General features: G+C 33.3%; 1 protein-coding gene across 1 annotated transcript; it reads left to right on the top strand.

Annotated features, from left to right (window-relative positions):
* Positions 1-586: 586 nt before the first annotated feature.
* On the top strand, positions 587-1486 carry LOC149537624 (protein GLUTAMINE DUMPER 2-like). The gene is made up of 2 exons (XM_089802354.1): positions 587-944; positions 1422-1486. The coding sequence occupies exons 1-2, from the start codon at positions 587-589 to the stop codon at positions 1484-1486; spliced, it is 423 nt and encodes a 140-aa protein (XP_089658480.1).
* Positions 1487-24431: the final 22945 nt, after the last annotated feature.

Raw genomic sequence — 24431 nt, 5'->3', positions numbered from 1 at the left:
CGCGAGATGATAATTTATTGAATTAAATAGAAAGATTTGACCTGTTAAATTGAATAAATAAGTTAGATGATGATGTCTTCCATTATCTCCAAACGATAAAATGGCAAATTTATCTCTATTTTCTCTCTCTATATAAGCAATTGAAAATTAGAAAATGGTAATGTGCGAAAATGTTTCTGCTAATTCGATCTATTCATAATATTATTGTTTTCTTAATTCAAACAATATTAATGCATAATAACGTGAAATTGACGTATGAGTCACTTGCAAACAGAAAACAATGACATAAGCGAAAAGGTTTTAATACTAACAAGAGGCTTTTAGCTTTAAGTGGAGACACCATGGATTAAATTATAACACTACTTATGCATTTATATTAGTTTGGATTGGTTCTATCATAATGCTCTTATTCACGATAAATTTAATACATTTGTAGGCCCAAATATGATTGCCATGAATTCCAGCATTTTGTGCAGCACAGAAAGAATCCCGTGATTTTGTAAAGGAATATAGTATGATCAATGTGCATACCAGACTGGAATTGCAAGCCAAGCTGCAGTGAAGGCAAAATTGAAATCAACACAAAATGTACAAGTACAATACTGTTCTCAGCAGCACTAGTAGCCTAAACACGCATACTCCAGTATGGCAACTATCAGTTCCATATTTGTTGGGAGGAGTTTGTGTTTTCTTGTTTCTAGTAACGTTGGCTCTCATATTTCTTGCATGCACATCTTTCTGCAACGATTCAGCTCATACCCACGTCCAGGCAATTGATCATGGTCATGAAGCTGGTCAGGGAAATCGAATGGTGGATACCATGGTTTCAGTTTCAGAGGATATTAATACAGCGGAGAAATTCACTGTGATTATGGCCGGTGATGAGAACCCTACTTATCTAGCTACGCCATCAATGCTTCCTATACCTTCTTGTAAAGACCCAGGTACTGATGGATCGTATTAAATATGAATTCAATCTTTGTGCTCTCTTTCAATGAAGATAAGAAGACGCATTTCTAGTTGAATTTTATAAAGGAACTGGGATGTATTGGTAATAGGTATTTCTTATATATGTCTGTTAAGTAGGTTTATTGAAGCCATCCATACTCATGAAAGATTACTTATGTTAAACGCTAATCAAGTTAAAATATTAACGTCTGACAAAATCATTGTTTACGGCGAGTAGACACTCTTTTTTGTTGAAGTGTTATGCTATGTTTAAGAATACTACAAATATTCATGAGATGGGCATTACTAGAATACAAAATTACATTCTCAGTGTCGTCTTAAGTGTTCAATTTTCTACCAAAATATAAATCAATTAATTTGATTCAATAATTATGATAACTGCATTACAATCCCCTTCAAATTCCAAACATACGATAACAATATTAACAATATAAGTATAAACCTGTTCACAGTTTCAAAATATGCAAAAGGCATCCGTTGTATAAAATGCATTTCTTCGCCTATGGCATTTCGTTAGAAATATGTTAGTCGTGGTGTTATAAGCTGTCGAGGACTTGTTATTAATGAACTTATTGTCTTGAAAACCTCCTTGACAGTCAAACTCCACTTTTAATCCAATCAAACCAATTAAGCCTTTTATTGAAACTATACAAAGTTTATGTGATACTTGAAGTGAAATGATGATCCCAAACATGGCCATCCCAACCTGGTTCTCAGTGGATAACCTTTTGGAAATCATAACATATTGTTTCCTAGTTACTCCAGGTTGCTAATGGCGCTGGCTTTTAACAATCATAACTTGATTTGATTTACTGAGTGGGGACGATCGTAGGCATGTTCCGAAAATAGAAAATAAGATAATACATATATTACAAATATAATGATAAAAGGTTATACATTATGTTATAGAGTATTCAAAGAAAATGATAATATATTAGGGGCTATTTCTAACCTTTAAAACATAATTATATATTTTAGAGTAATTTAATTAATTGTAATAAACTAACTATAAAACTCATCAAAACATATTTTGAGTTTAATATGATATATTTTAGAGTGAGCACATTAGTTGTAATGGACTAATTATAAAGTTCACCAAAAATATTTTGAATTTAATATCATAAAGTAACATAAAATTTGGTTTTTTTTAGTCAAATTTTATGAGGACTAAAATTAGTACTTAAAATTGAAATTGCTTTTATAAATTGAAAGGTTTTGAAAGAATCCAAAATATATTAAGAAAGATAGAATATTTTTGATATGATAAAACAGTTCAAATGCATGACTGTCCCAAATAAAACAGTAACAAAGTCACTAACAACTGATTAACAGTCTAAGAACAACCAAAAAAAATTCACACAGTAGCCACCCATATATAATATAAAAAACACAGCGCTATGAATAGAGTTCAAAGGCCAGCTATCTAACCACCTAAAAACATAGCCGTTAGTAATAAAACAATGAGAGAAAAAACAAAAGTAACAATAGACTTAGTCGATGTCTTATGAGTGTCCTTTAAGAAAAATTCAAAGAAGTCACACAAGGCCTATTCTTAACCATAGGAAAAAAAAAAAACAAAAAAATAGCACAGAATGAGTTCGAACCCTCATTCATCCTTCACGTCCATGGAGAGCGGTTTGGACAACAGTAGTTGTAGCCAATCATCGGTAAATAAGCTGCAGAATCCCCAGAAGCTGCTAGCCTCCGTCACCATTGTACCCTCTTTCTCTTGCTGCATAATCCAGAGGGTGGTAGCTACTACGTGCATGACTTTGACAACAAAATATACCATGATAATGAACCTCGTGTCTAGCTCTGACACTGTCTTCTTCAGTTTGTTTACCTCTGCATTTAGGTTTTCTTTATCTCTCCTTCATCATACTTTATTCGTTAGAGCTTAGAGGGATTGGTAGGGGGAAAAAGTAGAAACTAAAAACTTTAGACAACGAAAGAGCACATATCATGGTGGTTTAAGAAAGTGTTCCAAAGCAATTTATTTGTTCTAAATACCAATTTCAATTTCATCTAGTGCTATTATCTTGAGGCTAGGAGAGAACATATTGCTATTTCCATCTTTAGGCCCTATATTTCTCAATGAGGCATTGACCTCAAACAATTTATCAAGATGTAATTCCTTGTAAATAAAATATATATTAGGAGATTTTAAGTCTAATAAGCTCCTTGAATTTTTTTTCATTCAAATATTAGTAAATATGTTGTTCATTTTTCAAATATATTTATAGATTAATGTGTTGATTTGGAAAAGTTTAAAATGATGATAAATAGTACACACACACACACACACACACACACATACTATTCTATAAAATGGTTTACAATAGGGTTGATACTAATTGATACTAATCATTTCATGGTCTATTAAATAATGGTCTTGTAACATCTAGAATGAAGTTGACAATACCAATATAGTGAGTCATATTTGTTTATTAAGGTTCAAGTAAGTCTTGAGGATAATCAAAATCCTAATTATAAAATGTTGTAATTAATTAAAGTTGGAAGGGCATGACCTCATAAAAGAACTAACATTGAGTCTTAGAGGAGATGGGCCAAAAAGATCAGAAGAAGTGACCCTACAAAAGTACTAACAAACATAACTAGTTGCTACAACTAAAACAAAGGGAAAAATAACAACATAACCATGTTGGGTCAAAATCAAACCCCAAAGAAAAGGAAAATTTACAAAAACTGATTTCCCACTGGCTAAAGCATTAGAAAAATAAAAATAAAAAAATTCAAAGGTCCAAACCAAACCAAACCATAAACCAAAACCAAGGATTGTGCCACACCAACTAGTAACCACCCATTAGCAGAACTGACATAAAGAACTATCACCAAAATGTGAACCAATCAACTACTTCTATAGCTCATTAAGATGGTCCATCAAGGAGACCTTAGTTGAACTTGCTAAACCCCAAACAAGTCTCCTACTGAAATAAGAACTATTTACAAAATATTGTCACAAAAAAAAGAAAATAGAAACTTTATATTATCAAAATAATATTTGTAAAAAAACCAAACAAATAATTCTCAATCAATAAAAAAGATAAACCTTAGATTAAATTATTTACTATCTTTTCTGCACCAATGTTCAGGTGATTCATATTGAGAAAGATTTCATTTATGTCTTATAGATCTTGAGAGGATTTATCCATCTTCCAATTCAAGTTTTATCTAAATCTTTTACATGGGCCTTTGTCCCCTTGTCATCTTATCAAACACTTCAATGTGAACTACAAGCCCTTCATGTTGATCACTTTCCACTTTGTTAGTCATATAATTAAGTCTTCTAACAAAACTCTTAATCACTCTATGGCTATAGATACCAAGGGAGATGAGGTTATCATTATTATTTTTTTAATTTATATTCTAAGCATTGGTTTATCCCTATATAGTCCTTTTTATATTATACATAGTATTCATAGTCTTATGCATGGAATAAAAAAAAACACCTCCTTCCCTCCACACTCAACTACCTTTCACTAGTTTTTTTCATGTTTGAGATTAATCTCCCTAAGCTTAATATCATTGAACACATAAAAAATTTACTAGTGTATTCTAAAATTATCTATTTTAGAATTGTGATAAATGGATTGAACACATCATCAATTTATTTCTTACCGAGGTTAAGGAAATATGAACAAATGTTAGGATCTATTTTGAAAAATGGTATTCCATCTTATTTGTATCTCTCTTAGAACTTTTAGGAAATCTATGAATGGGTGGATCAAAAGATTTTCTATTTTTCTAAATAGCTAAGTCATTAATGGAAGGCCTGGACATTTCAAGATTCTTAGAGATCAAATGAACAAAAAGAAAATAAGTATTACATAGTGAAGAGTATTTTTTAAAATTTAAAATATTTTAATATATTTTAAAGTAAGTGAAATAGTTGTAATAGACTAATTATGAAGCTCATTACAATATTATGAGTTTAATATCATATATTTTGGAGTAAGTGAATTAGTTGCAATAGATTAATTATAAAACTCATCCTAAATGTTTTAAATTTAATATCATAAGGTAACATAAATTTTGACTTTTCTAAGTCAAATTTTATGAAAACTAAAATTAGTACTTCAGATTATGTTTTTTCTCTCAAATTGAAGGGTTTGAAAGTATCTAACATATATTAAGGTAGATGGAATAATTTTTATTCTAAAAGGTAGTAAATGATGAATCACTGGTTTATAGAAGCAAATAGTAACTAGCAACTAATTAATAACCTAGAGAATTAAAATAAAAACATACAATAAGTACCCATATCCAATATGAAAGAAATACAATGCTATGAATAGAATTTAGTTTCCATTTATCTAACACCTTAAAAACATAGCAGATGGTAATAAAAAAATAGAGAGAGAAAAATAAAGTAGCAATAGATGTAGCCCATCTCTTAATAGTATTTATTAAACAAATGTTCATAATAGCCACATAGGACCTAAACTAAACCATAGAAAGACATAAAAAATGAACAACATAGAATGAGGTCTAACCCTCATTCATACTTCTCGTTTAGGGAGATTATATTTTATAGTAGAACATATGACTAATCATTAGGAAAGAACATATAGATCCTCTCAAAGCTTCTAGCCTCCACAACCATCATACCATCCACCTTCTCTTGTTGCAAAACCTAGTGAGTGGAAGCCTCTATGTGAATGTCTTTGACATAAAAATATGGTAGGGTTCTTAACTCTAGGTCCACATCTAACATCATCTTCTTCAATTTCTCCAACTTTACATAAAGGCTTTTTTTTTTTTTTTTCTTCCTTTCTCTTTTTCTTCATATTTAATATTTTATATTGTGTGTAGAGGGGGAGTCCAAGACTAGGGGGTGGGGTTCACAAAAGTAGTGGTAGGGAAATCCATTAACAATTTCCTTAGAGACAAGGTTGCAGTCATGGGGAAGTTCTCTTTAGCGCACAAAGATTCTTTCTTAGCAGTGAGATCTAGAATAATGTTGGTAAGAGAGTTAGAATATTTAGTGTAAAAATAAAATAAGAAAAATTCCAAAAAGGAGACTAAAAAATTGAAACAAATATGGAAAAAATAAACTATAAACTATAGACAACCAACTAATCCATATCATGGTGGTTTAAAATATGTTCCAAAGCAAAAGAAAAATTCTATGAAATAGACTCAATTTCTTCTAGCCTTATTATGTTGAGAATAGGAGAGAATATAATGCTCCTTTTATATTTAGACCCTACATTTCTCAATGAGGCATTGAGCTTAGATACTTTTTTTGAGCAGTTTGTATAATTTTCAACTTTAATTTTTTTCGGTCGGTACATGGGAAAAAATTACAATTCTTAGGGATGATGTTGAGTATAAATTTCTTATTAAAAAAATCTACTAGGATATTTAAAGTGTAACATGCTAGTTAGAATTAAATTTTTGTCCAATATTACTAACCAAATTATTTATTTTTCAAATAGCTTCATGGTTTAATGAGGTTATTTTGGAAGGTCCAAAATAATATTCAATACTAATTAGATAAAGAGATTACTGTATTTTTGTAACTACTCTCAAAAAAATATTTATAGTAGAATTTAAAGATCTTTCAAAGAATGGTCTTGTAACATCTAGAATGAATTTGACAATACCAATTACAGTTCAAGTAGATTTTGAATTTATTAAAAATCCTATTTACAAAATGTTGTTAGAAAAGTATTCTTTTTTGAAAAACTAGATACTTTATATCATCAAAACAACATCTGTAAAATAAATAAATAAAGCAAAAATATTTTATAATAAAAAAAAATGAACCTTAGTTTAAAATATTTAGTATTTTGATGATATAACCTCTATTTGGTTCATATTGAGAGAAAATTTATTTATGTCATATATATCTTAGAGGATTTATGCACCTTCGATTTCAAGTTTTATCTAACCCTTTTACATGAGCATTTATCCTTCTCTTACTTCTTTATCTTATCAAACATTTATATGTCAACTATAACCCTTTCTTGTTGATTACTTTGTATATTGTTAGTCATATAATTAAGACTTCCCACAAAGGACTTAATTGAAAGCAAGCCTAAGTATGGAAATGCTTCTGAATGCTAAATCCAACCAAAGAGATGTTGCTGAAATTTATGTCACAAAACCTTAAAATATTGCAAACTAAATAATTACATGCATAAAGATTCAACTCATAAATATAGAACACAAGATATACATGGGAAACCCTTCTTAGGAAAAAAACTACCACTCCAAAGCTAGACTCGGCTGTATTATCAACAACAATAGTTAAAATACAAACAATACAGCCACAACTTTCCAAGATTATTCAGCTATGATATCAATCCAAAACAATTTCAGCAAGATAACAACACTCTTCAAACAATGCTCTCATAATTCTCTACAACAATGTCTTGTACTTAGAGAGTTTTCATCCAAGAGGAAACAATTTCTAAAGTGTCTACATTCAATGCATCTATAATTTATTTTAGAAAATTCCTTATACACAACCCTTGCATAAAAAAAAAAGCATAGTAGAATAAATCACTTAAAAATAGAAGCTTTCTATTTTTCAACTCCAAGTCTTTTCCTATGGAAGAATCCAATTTTATTTAGTAACTTTCCATGAAAACTAAAATAAAATAATAAATTATGGTAAGGCTGAGTCACCTTATCGCAACAATCTCCCACTTGATGAAGACCTTAGAAGAGTTACTATATCACAACATAGGCCCCAAGGCCAATAGACCCAAAACACCATCTAAACTTCTCAATGCTCACTGGTTTTGTCAATGCATCTACAACATTCTCCAAAGTTGTAACCTTTTCTACCTTAACATTTCCATCTTCCACCATATCATGAAAAAAATGATATTGTGCATCAATATGCTTTGTTATGGCATGGAAAGTAGCATTCTTTGCTAAGCAAATAACACTTTGGCTATCACAATAGATAGTAATCTATCCTACACCAAAACCAATATCAGAACAAAATATCATAAGCCAAATGGCCTCTTTAGAAGCATGAGTAGCTACGATGTAGTCTTCTTTCATAGTGGAAAAAGAAGCTACAAACTGTTGCTTACTCATCTAACTAATTGCAACACCAAACATCATAAAAAATATTCACTGGTGGATCTTCTACTATCAATGTCACATGTCCAATCTAAATCCATGTATACATGAATGTAAATAGAATGATGAAATATAGAAGAAGTACCTTGAAAACATAAGAAATACTCATATGTGCCTCCCAAATATCTGACCACTCTCTTAACTGCATACCAATGCACCCTTCCAAGATTAGCAATATATCAACTAAGGACTCCCACTCTTGGGCAATGTTTGATCTTGTACAGACCATAGCATAGATCAAGTTGCTAACAACACTCGCATAAGGTACACAAGACATGTCTTCTATCTTTATAAGAGATTTTGGATGATCTTTCTTAGATAGCTTTGTTTCATGTAACATTGGAACAACTAACTACTTGTAGGATGTCATGTTCAATTTCTCCAACATAGTGTTAACATACATTATTTGTCTCATCTAAATTTTTTTGCTAGCTCTATCTCTAACGATCTCAATCCCAGGAATATATCTAGTTGACCTAGATCTTTCATCTCAAATTGTGCTGCTAACTAAGACTTCAAATCTGAAATCATTCTTTTACCATTCCCAATAAATAACATATCATCCACATATAGGACTATGATAAGAATGTGACTATTTTCAGATTTATAATACACACAATGGTCATATTTGGATCTTAGAAATCCCAAGGATAATACATAGGTGTCAAACTTTTGATACTACATTCTAGGAGACTATTTCAAACCATATCAATTTTTTTTCAACTTACAAACAAGATTTTCGTTACCTTTTTCAACAAAATGCTTAAATAGTTGTGACATATAAATTTCTTCCTTCAAACCCCCATGAGGAAATGTTGTCTTCACATCCATTTTCTCAACTTCAAAATCATAAGTTATTACAAGTGATAACAATAATCGAATGGATGTCAAATTTTCTACAGGAGAGAATATTTGACCATAGTCAATTCTGTCCACTTGTGCATAGCCCTTTGCAACCAACTGTGCCTTATACTTCTCAACACTACCATTTGGACCCACTTTCTTCTTGAACACCCATTTACATCCAATAGCTTTTTGTCCTGCATATAAAGGTAGAAAATCCCATGTACCATTCTTCTTAAATGCTAACATCGCCTTATTCACAGCTTCTATATAGGAATCTACATCATTCATACCCATAGCTTCTCTAATAGTCCTAGGCTCATCAGTGTTAGAAACCAAAGAAAATGTACAACTCAAATCCAACAAAGAATATCCAAACCTCTCAAGTGAATAACCAAATCTATCAAGTCATTATCTATCATGAGAAGACCTTCTCAAAGTTTGAGGTTTTGGTTCTCTCTTCTTTAGAACTTTCAAAGCTACTTAAGCTCTCCTCATTCTTAGGTCAATTAGGACCTTGCAATTTTTAGTGCCTACCCTCATTCACATCTTTTCTAGACATATTGTTGCTATTATTATTAGACTATGATGGACTAGTTTTATGTTGATGGATTAGTGGTATTGTTTTGACACTATCAGACATTATGTTATGGATTCAGTGGTTATGTGATGAGATCATTTAGACTTTACATTTCATGCATATATGATGATCATTATATTATTTTTAGTTATTGTTGATGATTAGTTGGATGGTTTATTATCTCATGTGTTTTATTATAGATACTTACCCCATACTTGTATGTGTATGTTGTGCGTGTTTTCTTATTGTATGGAATTTTAGATGTGGTTAAGGAAGGGAGTCGTAGTCACCTGCTTAGTTGGGATCTACACGATGCACCACTTCCTTCCATTGTCTGTTAGCTTAGCATTATATATATTGTATGTACATGCATGGTTTTTCCATAGGCTGCAGGTACCGAGTATCGACTTCTCTGAATTGCAAGGATGAGCGTACCCTATTATACTATCTCAATGATAAGAGAAGGGAGATAAATTCTCAAGTCCAAATCTCAAACCTTTAAGCCAACTGTCCTAGTGAGGTAGGAAAAGTATCTGGATATTTTACCCATCGAATGTGTCGGATGACATAATTCTTGATTTTTAACCCTTTAGACTGATTTTTCGTGATTTTCTCTATGATGGATTTTCATATTTTATCTTGGAGGTCTATGGTGAATTTTCTATTAATTAAGTCTTAATAAATAGATTTAATTAATAAATTAATTATTTGAGGAAATTAATATAAAATATCATGTTATTTGATATTTTGATTATAATTAGTTAAATGAGAATTAATTGAGGAAAAAAAGAATTAAATAAAAGAAAATTAGAAATTAAAATTAATAATAATAATAAAATAATAATAAAGTAATAAATAAATAATAATAATAAAAGTTATAAAACTTAAAATTAAAGTTATAAATATTTAAATAGAAATTATATAAAAAGGGAATTGGAGTTATAAGCTTGCATGGGAATTAACACACTTTTCTATTTCTCATGTGTCAACAACACGGGGGTTAGTGCATCAATTAAGCACATGGTGTCTACAACCCTATGGCTCATCTAGAAGGTTGGTAAAGACACATGCTTAGTTGGTGACACCTTCTAGCTATTTCTAGAAGCATTTTAGATGTTTCCTTAGAGCTCTTTATATTCAGGCATTCCTAGAAGCTTAGACATAGTGTTTGGAGTGCAATTGGAGCATTGGAGGATTCGAGAATTCCTAAGAAGGGAGCTTGCTCTGTGGGTTTCCTAAGCGAGAGTGAATTAGCATCAGAATCCGGGTAGAATCTTGTGATTTTACTTATGCTATTTCAGCATCATGCATTCCCTCTCTTCTTCTTGTCTTCCATATGTCTTCTGAGAATTTTCTTATTTTTATTACATGCATTCTCAATATGGGTAGTTAATTTATTTGAGAATTTTATATGCAGAGATCTAAAAAAAAGATGGGGCTAGGGTTGAAATTCATAGTCAAATCCATTAGATTAATTATTGGAAATTTTGGAGATCAAAGGTTTATGGAGAAATTCTGAAAATTGAAATTTTATATATATATATATATATATATATATATATATATATTTTGTCAATTTGCATACACACACACACACACACACACACATATACATATATATATGTTCATATGCTATGATATTTTTAATTCTGCATGTATTTATAAATACACACACACACACACACAGATATATATACCTTCATATATATATATATATATACATACATATGTATATATAATATATATTTGTTAAAAAACCAAATAATATATCCTTAGGCGAAAATGTTTTAAGAAACGTTAAAATCAAATCGCAAAACCCGAATGGGAATCGCGTAAGTGATTTAAAAAAAATACATATTATGGATTAAGTAGGGGCAGGATGAGACCCATGCCTGCACTACGGTCGCAGTGTACCGCTGTCGCAGGTACTGCGACGGCAGGGGTATGCAGTACCACTGACATCGCAGGCCCTACGATCGTAGGGTCCTGCATACCGGCGATTGTTACGTTATATGTATGCTTTTATTACATTTTCCATATGTAATCATTTTTAATTGTTATTAAAAATCTTATATGTGTTAAATGATATTAATCGAATTTGTTAATTCGATTTTGTATAATGCAATCTTAATTTATATAATATGTGAATATGATTAATAATAATTGGGTTTATAATTGTATAACTGATAAATGATTTATATCAAAGGTTCATGGTTTAAATTAATTTTTTTTATTAAGTATACAAAATTTAATTGGTAGTTTGGTAGGGGATGTTTTGAATCAAAGATTATAATTGAAAGATGGATTTTAAGGGAAACTTTTATTCATCTAAAATAATACATGTATAAAATGTTCCTCCATTTATTCTCTAAACTTGGAAATGTAAACCGAGACTTTTGTATTTAAATTTAAGTTGTAAATTTAGCAAAACATGTGTTTGCATTGTGTATTCTTAAGCTATTATTTTCGATTTTGGGTGACTAGTGTTGACCAGTTATAGGACGTCTACCAGAGGCTTGGGGGTTATGTGATTGTGATGTCATGATGATCTTTTAATCTTGATCTTTATAAACCCAACCATGGTTATGTGATGGAATGCTCTATGTATTGGTTGTAATTACTGATTGTTATAGTTGAGATTCTTATGTATGAGACACTTGACTTAACCATTTTTGGTCATCGATCAGTTATCCTTGGTTATTTTCTAGTCGCCATGATGGGACTATAATGTGGATTTATTCTTGATGATGTCATGTTGTGACATGTTTGACTCAACCATTTTTGGAGTCTTCGATCAGTATGATTGAGATATATTTTGGTTATTGAGAACCATTGGATACTTTGATTATCAGTGATACTTTAGTTGCGAATAGAGAGCTGTTGTGTTCATGATTTTCTATGGATGTTTGCTCATGCAGATTTGATGCTTCTATGCATATTTGATGATTTTATTATGGATTATCTTTTGTGATTTTGAGATTTATGATTCCATGGGCTTAGGGTAGGATATCTACATGTAGTGTCAGAAAGTGGCTTGCAATGGGGGTCGGGGCCCTAAGAAGCTGCGAGGGTAACTCATTGTAAGTTGGATTAATAAGTGATAACATTGACACCTAATACTAACCAAATGAACCTAAAAATATAAGAGTTTTTTTCTCGCCCGTGCCTTGAGTGCTTGTATAGGCTAGGATGGGAGTAGTGAGAATGCATGGTTGCGACCTTACATTCTGTAGTATGCCTCGTCAGTATGAGAGGATACTAGTGACCGCATGAGATCAGTATGGACCCATGGAGTTTAGCTAATTGCCAGGGTAACTTGTACGTGATAAATGTGATGACACTTTCTCGCTTGCATAGTAGGTTCCTACATGTCATTGTGTGCCTCTGGGGATTAGATGTCAGATTTTGTGTTTGGAACCTTTGAGTTAGTATACTTTTACGATTCCTGGACTTATAGAGATTTATGCTATATGATTTTGTATAGCCTATTTGGGACTTGAGATTATCTCCTCAGCACGGTGGGAGTGGACCACTTAGGTACCACCTGGTCGGGTGGTAGTGTATTTTCCACTCTTATCATTTGAGATTTATTGAGACATCGTCGCTGATGTGTCCTTCATGATGGTGGATATGTATCCTTTCATTGATGATTAGCATATGTTAGATGATGTTATCTTATGTTAGATTACTTTCTGCATATGATATAGTATATGTTAGGAGTGACATTCCTACTATGTTAAATCGATGATCTCTTTGGTGATTTGGAATGTTACGCATGGAGGGATGGCTAGGGTCCACGATGGTCTAATGATGCTATTAATGGTTGGGAGGAACCGTGCACTTAGTTTATTATTTTTGATTTTTTATGATGGATGTATATGTCTTCTATGATGATGTATCATGTGATTATCTTTACTTTGATGTACATCATGAATTAGAATAGGATGATGTATCTTAATCTACATAAGTATATTCTTTTGAGCTTGTCATACCCTGTGACATGTACAGACGATGAATAAGCATTTGAAATGTAATGAATAGACATTGGACTTATCATTATTATTTCATGTGGATGTTGTACTAGATGGATTCATGTATGTTAGATTTTTTTGGATGTAATTCAATGTTAAGGGATCTTAAAGAATGTAATCTGTTATGTATGTTATGTTTACTTTCAGATGGACATTGCTATTGCTTTCATTATTGTGCAAAAGTTATATGTGGTTTTTACTTTCATGTTAGAAAAAAAAAATGCTACTAAATTTAGTGAATATCTAGGTTAATTCTTTGGATCCCTTGGCGGGGCATTACATTTGGTATCAGAGCTTGAGTTTCTACATTGGGAGCTCTGGGTATTTTGGAACAACTAGAACTTTGAACTATTAAGTGTATCTTTTCATCTTGAAACTAGGTGAATTGGAACAGAACTTGAACTGTTACTTGAATATTTTTCATACTTCAACACTTAGTATTTCAAACTAAAAATTTAAGTTAGAACTGAACTTGGTCTATTGCAACATGTGATTGTAATAGTACTTTGTCCTGTTGTAGGATGGTATCTAGAACTAGGTCTTCTGTTAGAGGCCGTGGTAGAGGCCATGGTCGTGGCAGAGCTATCTGTGTCCATGAGTCTGCCCATTAGGGATCAACTCATGTAGAGAGCAGGGAAAAGCACTCTAGTAGGCAGCAGGGAGAGAGCCGTAGAGAGGACCAAGCTGAGTCTGAAGAGGTTGGTTTGAGATCAATGATGCAGACTATTCTAGAATGTCTAACTCCTATTCAAGAACAACCCAAAGTGCACCAGACAGAACAAAAACATAGACCCAGAACTAGAAGTCCTCAGAAGGATCGTCAGAGTTCCATTGTGTCCACTCAGATGAAGGATCTTTCAAGATCCAAGGTTAAGCCTTTCAATGGGCAAGGTTCTGGTTATGTGGTCGAGTAATGGCTTATTTCTCTCGATAGGATTTTTTCCATGCAGGAGTTCGACAACAATGTTAAGGCAAGATTTGCGATCACTAATTTAGAGAATTTTGGGGCCACTTGGTGGATGATTGAGGAGAAGAAGCTGGGAATTGATATGAGCAGTGTCACGTGGGAATAATTCCTAGAAAGTTTTCGTGAATGATTCCTACCAGAGGAATGGAAACAACAAAGGGCTGCAAAATTTCATAATCTTAGATAGTACACTTTGTCAGTGACTGAGTATGAGCATAAGTTTTATGAGCTCATGCCTTTTTCAGGGTTCAGTGAAAATTCAACTCATTTGACACAACATTTTATTAGGGGTTTGAATAACCATATAATTAGAAGAGTTAAGGTATTTGAGCCAAAAACCCTCAAGGATGCAGTACATTGAGCTATCCTTGTTGAGCAAAGTGTCAACCTTGGTCAAGGTGGTTTTGTAGGAGTGCCAGAAGCATCAGGATCTAAAGGCAACTTCAATTCAGGTGGTAATAAGAAGTTTTCTTTCTCTAACGGAAAATAGTATTAGCAGCAGTCTCAGCAGACACAACAACAGAAGGGATCGAATTCTCAAGATCAAGGTGGTGGCAAAGATTCTAACACCAAGAACAAGCGCAATGCTCAATGCAATAAACAAAATCAGTCTAGTCAGCCAGCTCAGAGTAGCCAGTCTTTTGTTAGCAGGAATAGTCATCAGCAATCAAATGTACCACCTATGGGAAGAGGATCTGGCAAAAATACAGAATGTTTTTCATGTGGACAGATTGGAAATTATGTAGCTCAGTGTCCCTAGCAAGCACCTTAGTTTTTAGGACCTAGACCCACCGTTTCAGAGCCTACAGTCAGTGATGTAGGTAGAGCTCATAGAGTTTTTGTAGCAGTTGATCAGCATCAGGAAGATCATCAGGGAATAGTGGTTGAGACCAAAAGTGCTATTAGAGGTATATCTCTTTCAGTATTGTTTGATTTAGGAGCTACATATTCATTTATTTCACCATCTATAGTTTCTAAGTGTAAGCTAGATGTAGTGAAGCAAGATCATGGTTGGCAAGTGGAACTAGCCTCAAGTTTTAATGTCTCCACAGGCTCTGTAGTTCATAAGTGTGGGTTTAACTTAGGAAGCTTTGACATGGTAGTGAATCTTCGAGTCATACCCCTTGGTTCCTATGATGTGGTTTTAGGCATGGACTAGCTTGGATCTCATAGAGCCAGTATAGATTGTAGGAAGAAGATTATTTTGTGCCAAGATGACCAAGGGAATAATGTGTAGATAGTTGGGATACTAAGGCCTATATCTCTGCGGATTATTTCTACTATGAAATTCAAGGGAAGTTTTCATAAGGGATGTCAGATATTTTCTTTTATGGTAAATGATCTTGATGAGGAAGATCCTATGAGGGAGACTTTAGATCACCCAATTTTACAGTAGTATGCAGATGTTTTTCCAAGTGAGATTCGAGGCATGCCTCCGAAGAGGGACATTGACTTTAGTATTGATTTGATTCTTGGAGCGGAGCCTATTTCTAAAGCTCCTTATTGCATGACTACTTAGGAATTGGGTGAGCTACGTCTTCAGCTAGAGGAACTTTTGGAAAAAGGGAGCATTCGACCTAGTGTATCACCGTGGGGAGCTCTAGTGCTCTTTGTGAAGAAGAAAGACGATTCTTTGTGCCTTTGTATTGACAATAGACAGTTGAATAAGGTGACGATTAAGAATAGGTATCCTTTGCCTAGGATTGATGACTTATTCGATCAGATCAAGGGAGCTACAGTATTCTCCAAGATTGACCTTAAGCAGGATACCACCAGCTTCGCATCAAGGAGGCTGATATTCACAAGACCACTTTTCGAATGCGCTGTGGGCATTATGAGTTCACAGTGGTACCTTTTGGGTTGACTAATGCTCCATCGATTTTCATGAGTTTGATGAATGGTGTGTTCTGATCTTATCTAGACAGGTTTGTACTCATGTTTCTTGATGACATATTGATATATTCTAAGACTCAGAAGGAGCATGAGGAACACCTACGGTTGGTATTGCAATGTTTGAGAGACAATCAACTTTATGCCAATGCAACAAAGTGCAAATTCTTCAACTTGGAGATTCAGTATTTAGGGCATGTTATTTCAAGTGATGGTATTTTAATGGATCTTGCAAAGATTCAGGTGATAATAGATTGGCCGACACTGACTAATGTGTCAAAGATTCATAGTTTCATGGGTTTAGCCGGTTATTATTGCAGATTTGTCCAAAACTTCTCTAGGATAGCACATCCTATCACTTCTCTTCAGAGGAAAGGAAAGAAGTTTGTATGGATAGAGAAATGTGAGAAAGCTTTTCAGAAGCTCAAGGAGCTTTTGACCAGTGCACCGATTCTAGCTGTACCTGATCCAGAAGGTGATTTTATGGTGTGTACAGATGCTTCTCTTGAAGGGATTGGGGCAATATTGATGCAGAATGGATGGGTGAATGCATATGAATCATGCAAGCTCAAGGATCATGAGTTAAATTATCCTATGCATGATCTTGAGTTAGCAGCAGTAGTTCATGCTTTGACAAGGTGGAGACATTTCTTATTGGGGCATAGATTTGAGCTACACAACGATCATCGTAGTCTTCAGTACAGTTTTACTCAGCCTAAGTTGAATGCTTGCAAGAGGCGATGGATGGAGTTTCTATGTGAGTATGATTTTGAGGTTAAGTACATTCAGGGTAAGGAAAATGTGGTGACGGATGCTTTGAGTCGCAAGAGACATGTGGTATCATCGATGACCCTTAGTGTGGATTTGAGGATTCAAATTCTTCAGCCACTTCCTACAGATTCATGGTACCAGGAAGTGTGTAGAGAGATAGATTCAGGAAGATCTTTGGAAGGTAGGTTTGCAGGTTATGTTTGAGAATTAGATGGTCTTTTAAGACATTTAGGTAGGATTTATGTGCCATTTTTGGATGAGCTTCGCACCTTGATACTGGCAGAAGCCCATCATACACCTTACTCAGCACATCCAGGTGTCAAGAAGATGCATACTAATTTGAGACGTTTTTTCTTTAGGTCTGGGATGAAGTGAGATATTGCTGATTTTGTGGCCAGGTGCCTTGAGTGTCAGAGAGTTAAGGCAGAACATTAGCACCCGATTGGACTTTTGCAGCCAAATCTCATTCCTTCTTGGAAGTGGGATATCATCTCCATGGATTTCATTGTAGGATTACCTATGATAGTTCGATGTCATGATGCTATCATGGTCATCATTGATCGGTTGACTAAGGTGGTGCATTTTTCACTGATTAGGTCTTCCTACACAGCAGCTTCTGTAGCCAATGTCTTCATGTGTGACATTGTGAGATTACATGCTATTCCTAGAAAGATCATTTCTGATAGGGATCTTGTATTCACATCTACATTCTGGACATCGCTGTAGCATGAGCTTGGAGCGCAGTTAAACTTTAGTTCGGCATATCATTTGAAGACTGATGGTCAAACAGAGAGGGTGAATTAGGTTTTGGAGGATATGTTACAGATGTATGTGATGGATAGACAGACACATTGGGAGGACTATCTCTACCTAATGGAGTTTTCTTACAACAATGGGTATCATAGTTCTATTGGCATGGCACCGTTTTAGGTATTATATGGACGTCCTTGCCATACAACATTGAGTTGGGACAGCCTTAAGGATCACATCCTGTTGGGTCCTGAGATGCTTCGTGATATGGAGCAATAGGTAGTGTGTATCCATGAGCACTTGACTACATCATAGGATAGGCAAAAGAAGTATGCCAATGCTCATAGGACCGATAAGCTATTTGTTGTGGGTGATAAGGTTTTCTTGAGAGTGAGACTTTGAAAGAGTCTGATCTGATATGGAAAGGGTTCTAAGCTAGTACCTCGCTTTGTGGGACCATTCAAGATTCTAGAGAGGATTGGCCCGGTTGCTTACCGCCTTGCTCTACCACCTAGCCTAGCTCACATTCATGATGTTTTCCACATTTTAGTGCTTCGACTGTATATTCTTGATATTGTACATCTTCTGGATTGGAATGCATTGTAGGTAGAGGATGGGCAGCTGGCTTTGGAGCCGGTTCGTATTCTGGAGCAGCAGGAGTTGACCCTCAGGGGTCAAACCATCGAGAAGGTAAGGGTCCAATAGGACCCTACTGATGATTCTTTAGCTACTTGGGAGGATGTAGCTAGATTGTGGGAGTTATATCCCTACTTGTTTGTAGGCTTCCAGGAGTAAGCCTAACCCAAGGGCGGTGGATGTAGTGCCTACCCTCGTTCACATCTTTTCTAGACATATTGTTGCTATTATTATCAGACTATGATGGACTAATTTTATGTTGATGGATTAGTGGTATTGTTTTGACACTATCAGACATTATGTTATGGATTCAGTGGTTATGTGATGAGATCATTTAGACTTTATATTTCATGCATACATGATGATCATTATATTATTTTCAGTAATTATTGATTATTAGTTGGATGGTTTATTATATCATGTGTTTTATTATGGATACTTACCCCATACTTGCATGTGTATGTTGTACATGTTTTCTTATTGTATTGCGTTTCTGATGTCGTTAAGGAAGGGAGTCGTAGTCACCTGCTTAGTCGGGATCTACACAATGTGCCACTTCTTTCCATTATCTATTAGCTTAGCATTATATATATTGTATGTACATGCATGGTTTTTCTACAAGTTGCAGGTACCAGGTATCAACTTCCTTGAATTGCCAAGATGAGCGTACCCTATTATACTATCTCAATGATAAGAGAAGGGAGATAAATTCTCAAGTCCAAATCCCAAACCTTTAAGCCAATTGTCCTAGTGAGGTAGTACAAGCATCTAGATATTTTACCCACCGAATGTGTCGGATGATATAATTCATGATTTTTAACCCTTTAGACTGATTTTGTGTGATTTGCTCTATGATGGCTTTTCATATTTTATCTTGGAGGTCTATGGTGAATTTTCTATTAATTAAGTCTAAATAAATAGATTTAATTAATAAATTAATTATTTGAGGAAATTAATATAAAATATCATGTTATTTGATATTTTGATTATAATTAGTTAAATGAGATTTAATTGAGGAAAAAAGAATTAAATAAAAGAAAATTAGAAATTAAAATTAATAATAATAATAAAATAATAATAAAGTAATAAATAAATAATAATAATAAAAGTTATAAAAATTAAAATGAAAGTTATAAATATTTAAATAGAAATTATATAAAAAGTGAATTGGAGTTATAAGCTTGCATGGGAATTAACACACTTTTCTAGTTCTCATGTGTCAACAACATGGGGGTTAGTGCATCAATTAAGCACATGGTGTCTACAACCCTATGGCTCATCTAGAAGGTTGGTAAAGACACATGCTTAGTTGGTGACACCTTCTAGCTATTTCTAGAAGCATTTTAGATGTTTCCTTAGAGCTCTTTATATTCAAGCATTCCTAGAAGCTTAGACATAGTGTTTGGAGTGCAATTGGAGCATTGGATGATTCGACAATTCTTAAGAAGGGAGCTTGCTCTGCGGGTTTCCTGAAGAAGAGTAAATTAGCATCAGAATCCGAGTAGATTCTTGTGATTTTACTTATGCTATTTTCGCATTATGCATTTCCTATCTTCTTCGTGTCTTCCATATGTCTTCTGAGAATTTTCTTATTTTATTACATGCATTCTCAATATGGGTAGTTAATTTATTTGAGAATTTTATATGCATAGATCTAAAAAGAACATGGGGCTAGGGTTGAGATTCATAGTCAAACCCAATAGATTAATTATTGGAAATTTTGGAGATCAAAGGTTTATGGAGAAATTCTGAAAATTGAAATTTATATATATATATATATATATTGTCAATTTGCACACACACACACACACACACACACACACACACACATATACACACATACACATATATGCAATCATATATATATATATATACATATATATATATATATATATATATATATATGTATATATATATATATATATATATATATGTATATATATATATGTATATATATATATATATGTATATGTATATATATATATGTATGTATATATATATATGTATGTATATATATATATATGTATGTATATATAATATATATTTGTTAAAAAACCAAATAATATATCCTTAGGTGAAAACATTTTAAGAAATGTTAAAACCAAATCGCAAAACCAGAATGGGAATCACGTAAGCGATTTAAAAAAAATATACATATTATGCATTAAGTATACCGGCGATTGTTATGTTATATGTATGCATTTATTACATTTTCCATATGTAATCATTTTTAACTGTTATTAAAAATTTTATGTGTTAAATGATATTAATCGAATTTGTTAATTCAATTTTGTATAATGCAATATTGATTTATATATATATATATATATATATATATATATATATATATATATATATATGTATAATATGTGAATATGATTAATAATAATGGGGTTTATAATTGTATAATTGATAAATGATTTATATCAAAGGTTCATGGTTTAAATTAATTGTTTTATTAAGTATATGAAATTTAATTATTAGTTTGGTGGGGGACGTTTTGAATCAAAGATTATAATTGAGAGATGGATTTTAAGGGAAACTTCTATTCATCTAAAATAATACATGTATAAAATGTTCCTCCATTTATTCTCTAAACTTGGAAATGTAAACCGGGACTTTTGCATTTAAATTTAAGTTGTAAATTTGGCAAATTATATGTTTGCATTGTGTATTCTTATGCTATTGTTTTGGGTTTTGGGTGACAAGTGTTGACCAGTTATAGGACGTCTACTAGAGGCTTGGGAGTTATGTGATTGTGATGTCATGATAATGTTTTAATCTCGATCTTTATAAACCCAACCATGGTTATGTGATGGGATGCTCTATGTATTGGTTGTAACTAATGATTGTTATAGTTGAGATTCTTATGTATGAGACACTTGATATAACCATTTTTGGTCATCGATTAGTTATCCTTGGTTATTTTCTTGTCGCCATGATGGGACTGTAATGTGGATTTATTCTTGATGATGTCATGTTGTGATATGTTTGACTCAACAATTTTTGGAGTCTTCGATCAGTATGATTGAGATATATTTTTATTATTGAGAACCATTGGATACTTTGATTATCATTGATACTTCAGTTACCAATAGAGAGCTGTTGTGTTCATGATTTTCTATGGATGTTTGCTCATGGAGATTTGATGCTTCTATGCATATTTGATGATTTTATTATGGATTATCTTTTGTGATTTTGAGATTTATGATTCCATGGGCTTAGGGTAGGATATCTGCATGTAGTGTTGGAAAGTGGCTTGCAATGGGGGCCGGGGCCCTAAGATGCTGCCAGGGTAACTCATTGTAAGTTGGATTAATAAGTGATAACATCCACACCTAATACTAACTAAATGAACCTAAAAAGATAAGATTTTTGTTCTCGCCCATGCCTTGAGTGCCTGTACAGGCTAGGATGGGAATAGTGAGAACGCATGGTTGCGACCTTGCATTCCATATTATGCCTCGTCAGTATGAGAGGATATTAGTGGCCACATGAGATCAGTATGGACCTGTGGAGTTTAGCTAATTGCCAGTGTAACTTGTATGTGATAAAAGCGATGACACTTTCCCATTTGCATAGTAGGTTCCTACATGTCATTGTGTGCCTCTGGCGATTAGATGTTAGATTTTGTGTTTGGAACCTTTGAGTTAGTATACTTTTAGGATTCCTAGACTTATAGAGATTTATGCTATATGATTTTGGATAGCCTGTTTGGGACTTGAGATTATCTCCTCAGCACGATGGGAGTGGACCACTTAGGTACCGCACAATCGGGTGGTAGTGTATTTTCCACTCTTATCATTTGAGATTTATTGAGACATCATGGCTGATGCATCCTTCATGATGGTGGATATGTATCCTTTCATTGATGATTAGCATATGTTAGATGATGTTATCTTATGTTAGATTACTTTCTGCATATGATATAGTATATGTTAGGAGTGACATTCCTACTATGTTAATACTGATGATCTCTTCGGTGATTTGGAATGTTACACACGGAGGGATGGCTAGGGTCCACGATGGTCTAATGATGCTATTAACGGTTGGGAGGAACCATGCACTTAGTTTATTATGTTTGTTTTTTTATGATGGATGTATATGTCTTCTATGATGATGTATCATGTGTATCATGTGATTATCTTTACTTTGATGTATCATGAATTAGAATAGGATGATATACCTTATTCTACATAAGTATATTCTTTTGAGCTTGTCATACCCTGTGACATGTACAGAGGATGAATAAGCATTTGAAATGTAATGAATAGACATTGTACTTATCATTATTATTTCATGTGGATGTTGTACTAGATGGTTTCATGCATGTTAGATGTTTTTGGATGTAATTCAACATTAAGGGATCTTAAAGAATGTAATCTTTTATGTATGTTATGTTTACTTTCAAATGGACATTGCTATTGCATCTGTTATTGTGCAAAAGTTATATGTGGTTTTTACTTTCATGTTAGAAAACAAAAAAAATGCTACTAAACTTAGTGAAATTCTAGGTTAATTCTTTGGATCCCTTGGCGGGGCATTACACAGTTCTTCTCCCTTAGATGTATTACAAATGAACTACTTCCTTTTTCTACTTCTCTTTGTTCTCTAGCTACAAAAGAATCATGGAAGGTTTTAGGTCATGAAATATAATAGTTATACTATAGAGAACCTTCTCTACAACTAGATCCCAAAGCTTGTAACCTTTCACACTAACACAATAGCCAATTAAGATACACTTAACTGACTTGTTCTCCAACTTTGATCTTTTAAAACTTGGTACATGAGCATATGCCTCACAACTAAAAACTCTAAGATGTCTCAAAGAGGGCTTCTTATTAGAGCACACTTCCATGGGTGTCTTCTCAACAAGTGCTAAAATAGGATACCTATTAATTAAATAACATGTAGTGGCTATTGCTTCCACCTAGAACTTTTAATAAAGGCCAGCACCACTCAACATAATCCTAGCCCTCTCCATCAGTATTATATTCATCCTCTCTACAACTCCATTTTGTTGTGGAGTGTATGGAGTTGTCTTATGTCTCTCAATTGCATGATCTTTACAAAACTCACCACCATTATTAGTTCTCAAATAGTTAATTTTTTTACCAGTTTGATTTTCAACCAAGGATTTAAATTCCTTGAACTTACTCAAAAATTTAGATTTATTTATGAGGAAGTACACAAATGTCCTTCTACAATAATCATCTAAGAATGAGATAAAATACAAAGATCTAGATATTGAAGTAATATTAACTAGACCAAACACATCTGAATGAATATAATCCAAAACCCCAGAAGACTAATGAGAACTAGAATAAAAGGAAACACGGTGTTGTTTACCATAAATAAAATGTTTGTAGAATTCAAACACTATATTACAATTTTCAAGGCCTTCAAAAAGACTCTTATTTCTAGGGCTCTGAGACCCTTCTCACTAATGTGATCAAGTCTTTAGGGCCATAATATTGTCTTCTTAGTAAGGAACTTCATCTCCAAAGTAATATCACCCTTAGGTACCCAAAAATCATGACCATCAAATGTACAAACAATGGTCTTCTTATTTTTCTTGATCTACTGGTGACAATGAAGAATCTAAAGCCCTTTTCTTGGACTCCACAAAAGCACTATTGCACTAAATCAATCATGCATCTGGCCTACATAAGATTCCCATCCTAACACCCTTAGAAAGCACCATACAACCTCTTGTCATCTTGTATCCATCACTCAAGAAAATAATCTACACACTCACATCACCAAGTTTACTAACAAAAAGTAGGTTTCTTGCTAAACTAGGGAAATGCAATACACCATCAATCCCCTTCACTCTATCATCAAGGAATTTGATCTCTACTCTACCATGACCAAC

Source organism: Cupressus sempervirens, chromosome 9 (assembly GCF_028749045.1).
Source record: "Cupressus sempervirens isolate cs-2001-9-10 chromosome 9, ASM2874904v1, whole genome shotgun sequence".
Lineage (NCBI taxonomy): Eukaryota > Viridiplantae > Streptophyta > Pinopsida > Cupressales > Cupressaceae > Cupressus > Cupressus sempervirens.
Note: the sequence above shows the minus strand (reverse complement) of the source record. Positions and strands in the feature narration are given on the sequence as shown.

Coding starts and splice junctions, on each gene's coding strand:
- LOC149537624 (XM_089802354.1), top strand. CDS start 587: ATGTACAAGTACAATACTGTTCTCAGCAGCACTAGTAGCCTAAACACG. Junction 945..1,421: donor ACCTTCTTGTAAAGACCCAG/GTACTGATGGAT, acceptor ACCTGTTCACAG/TTTCAAAATATGCAAAAGGC.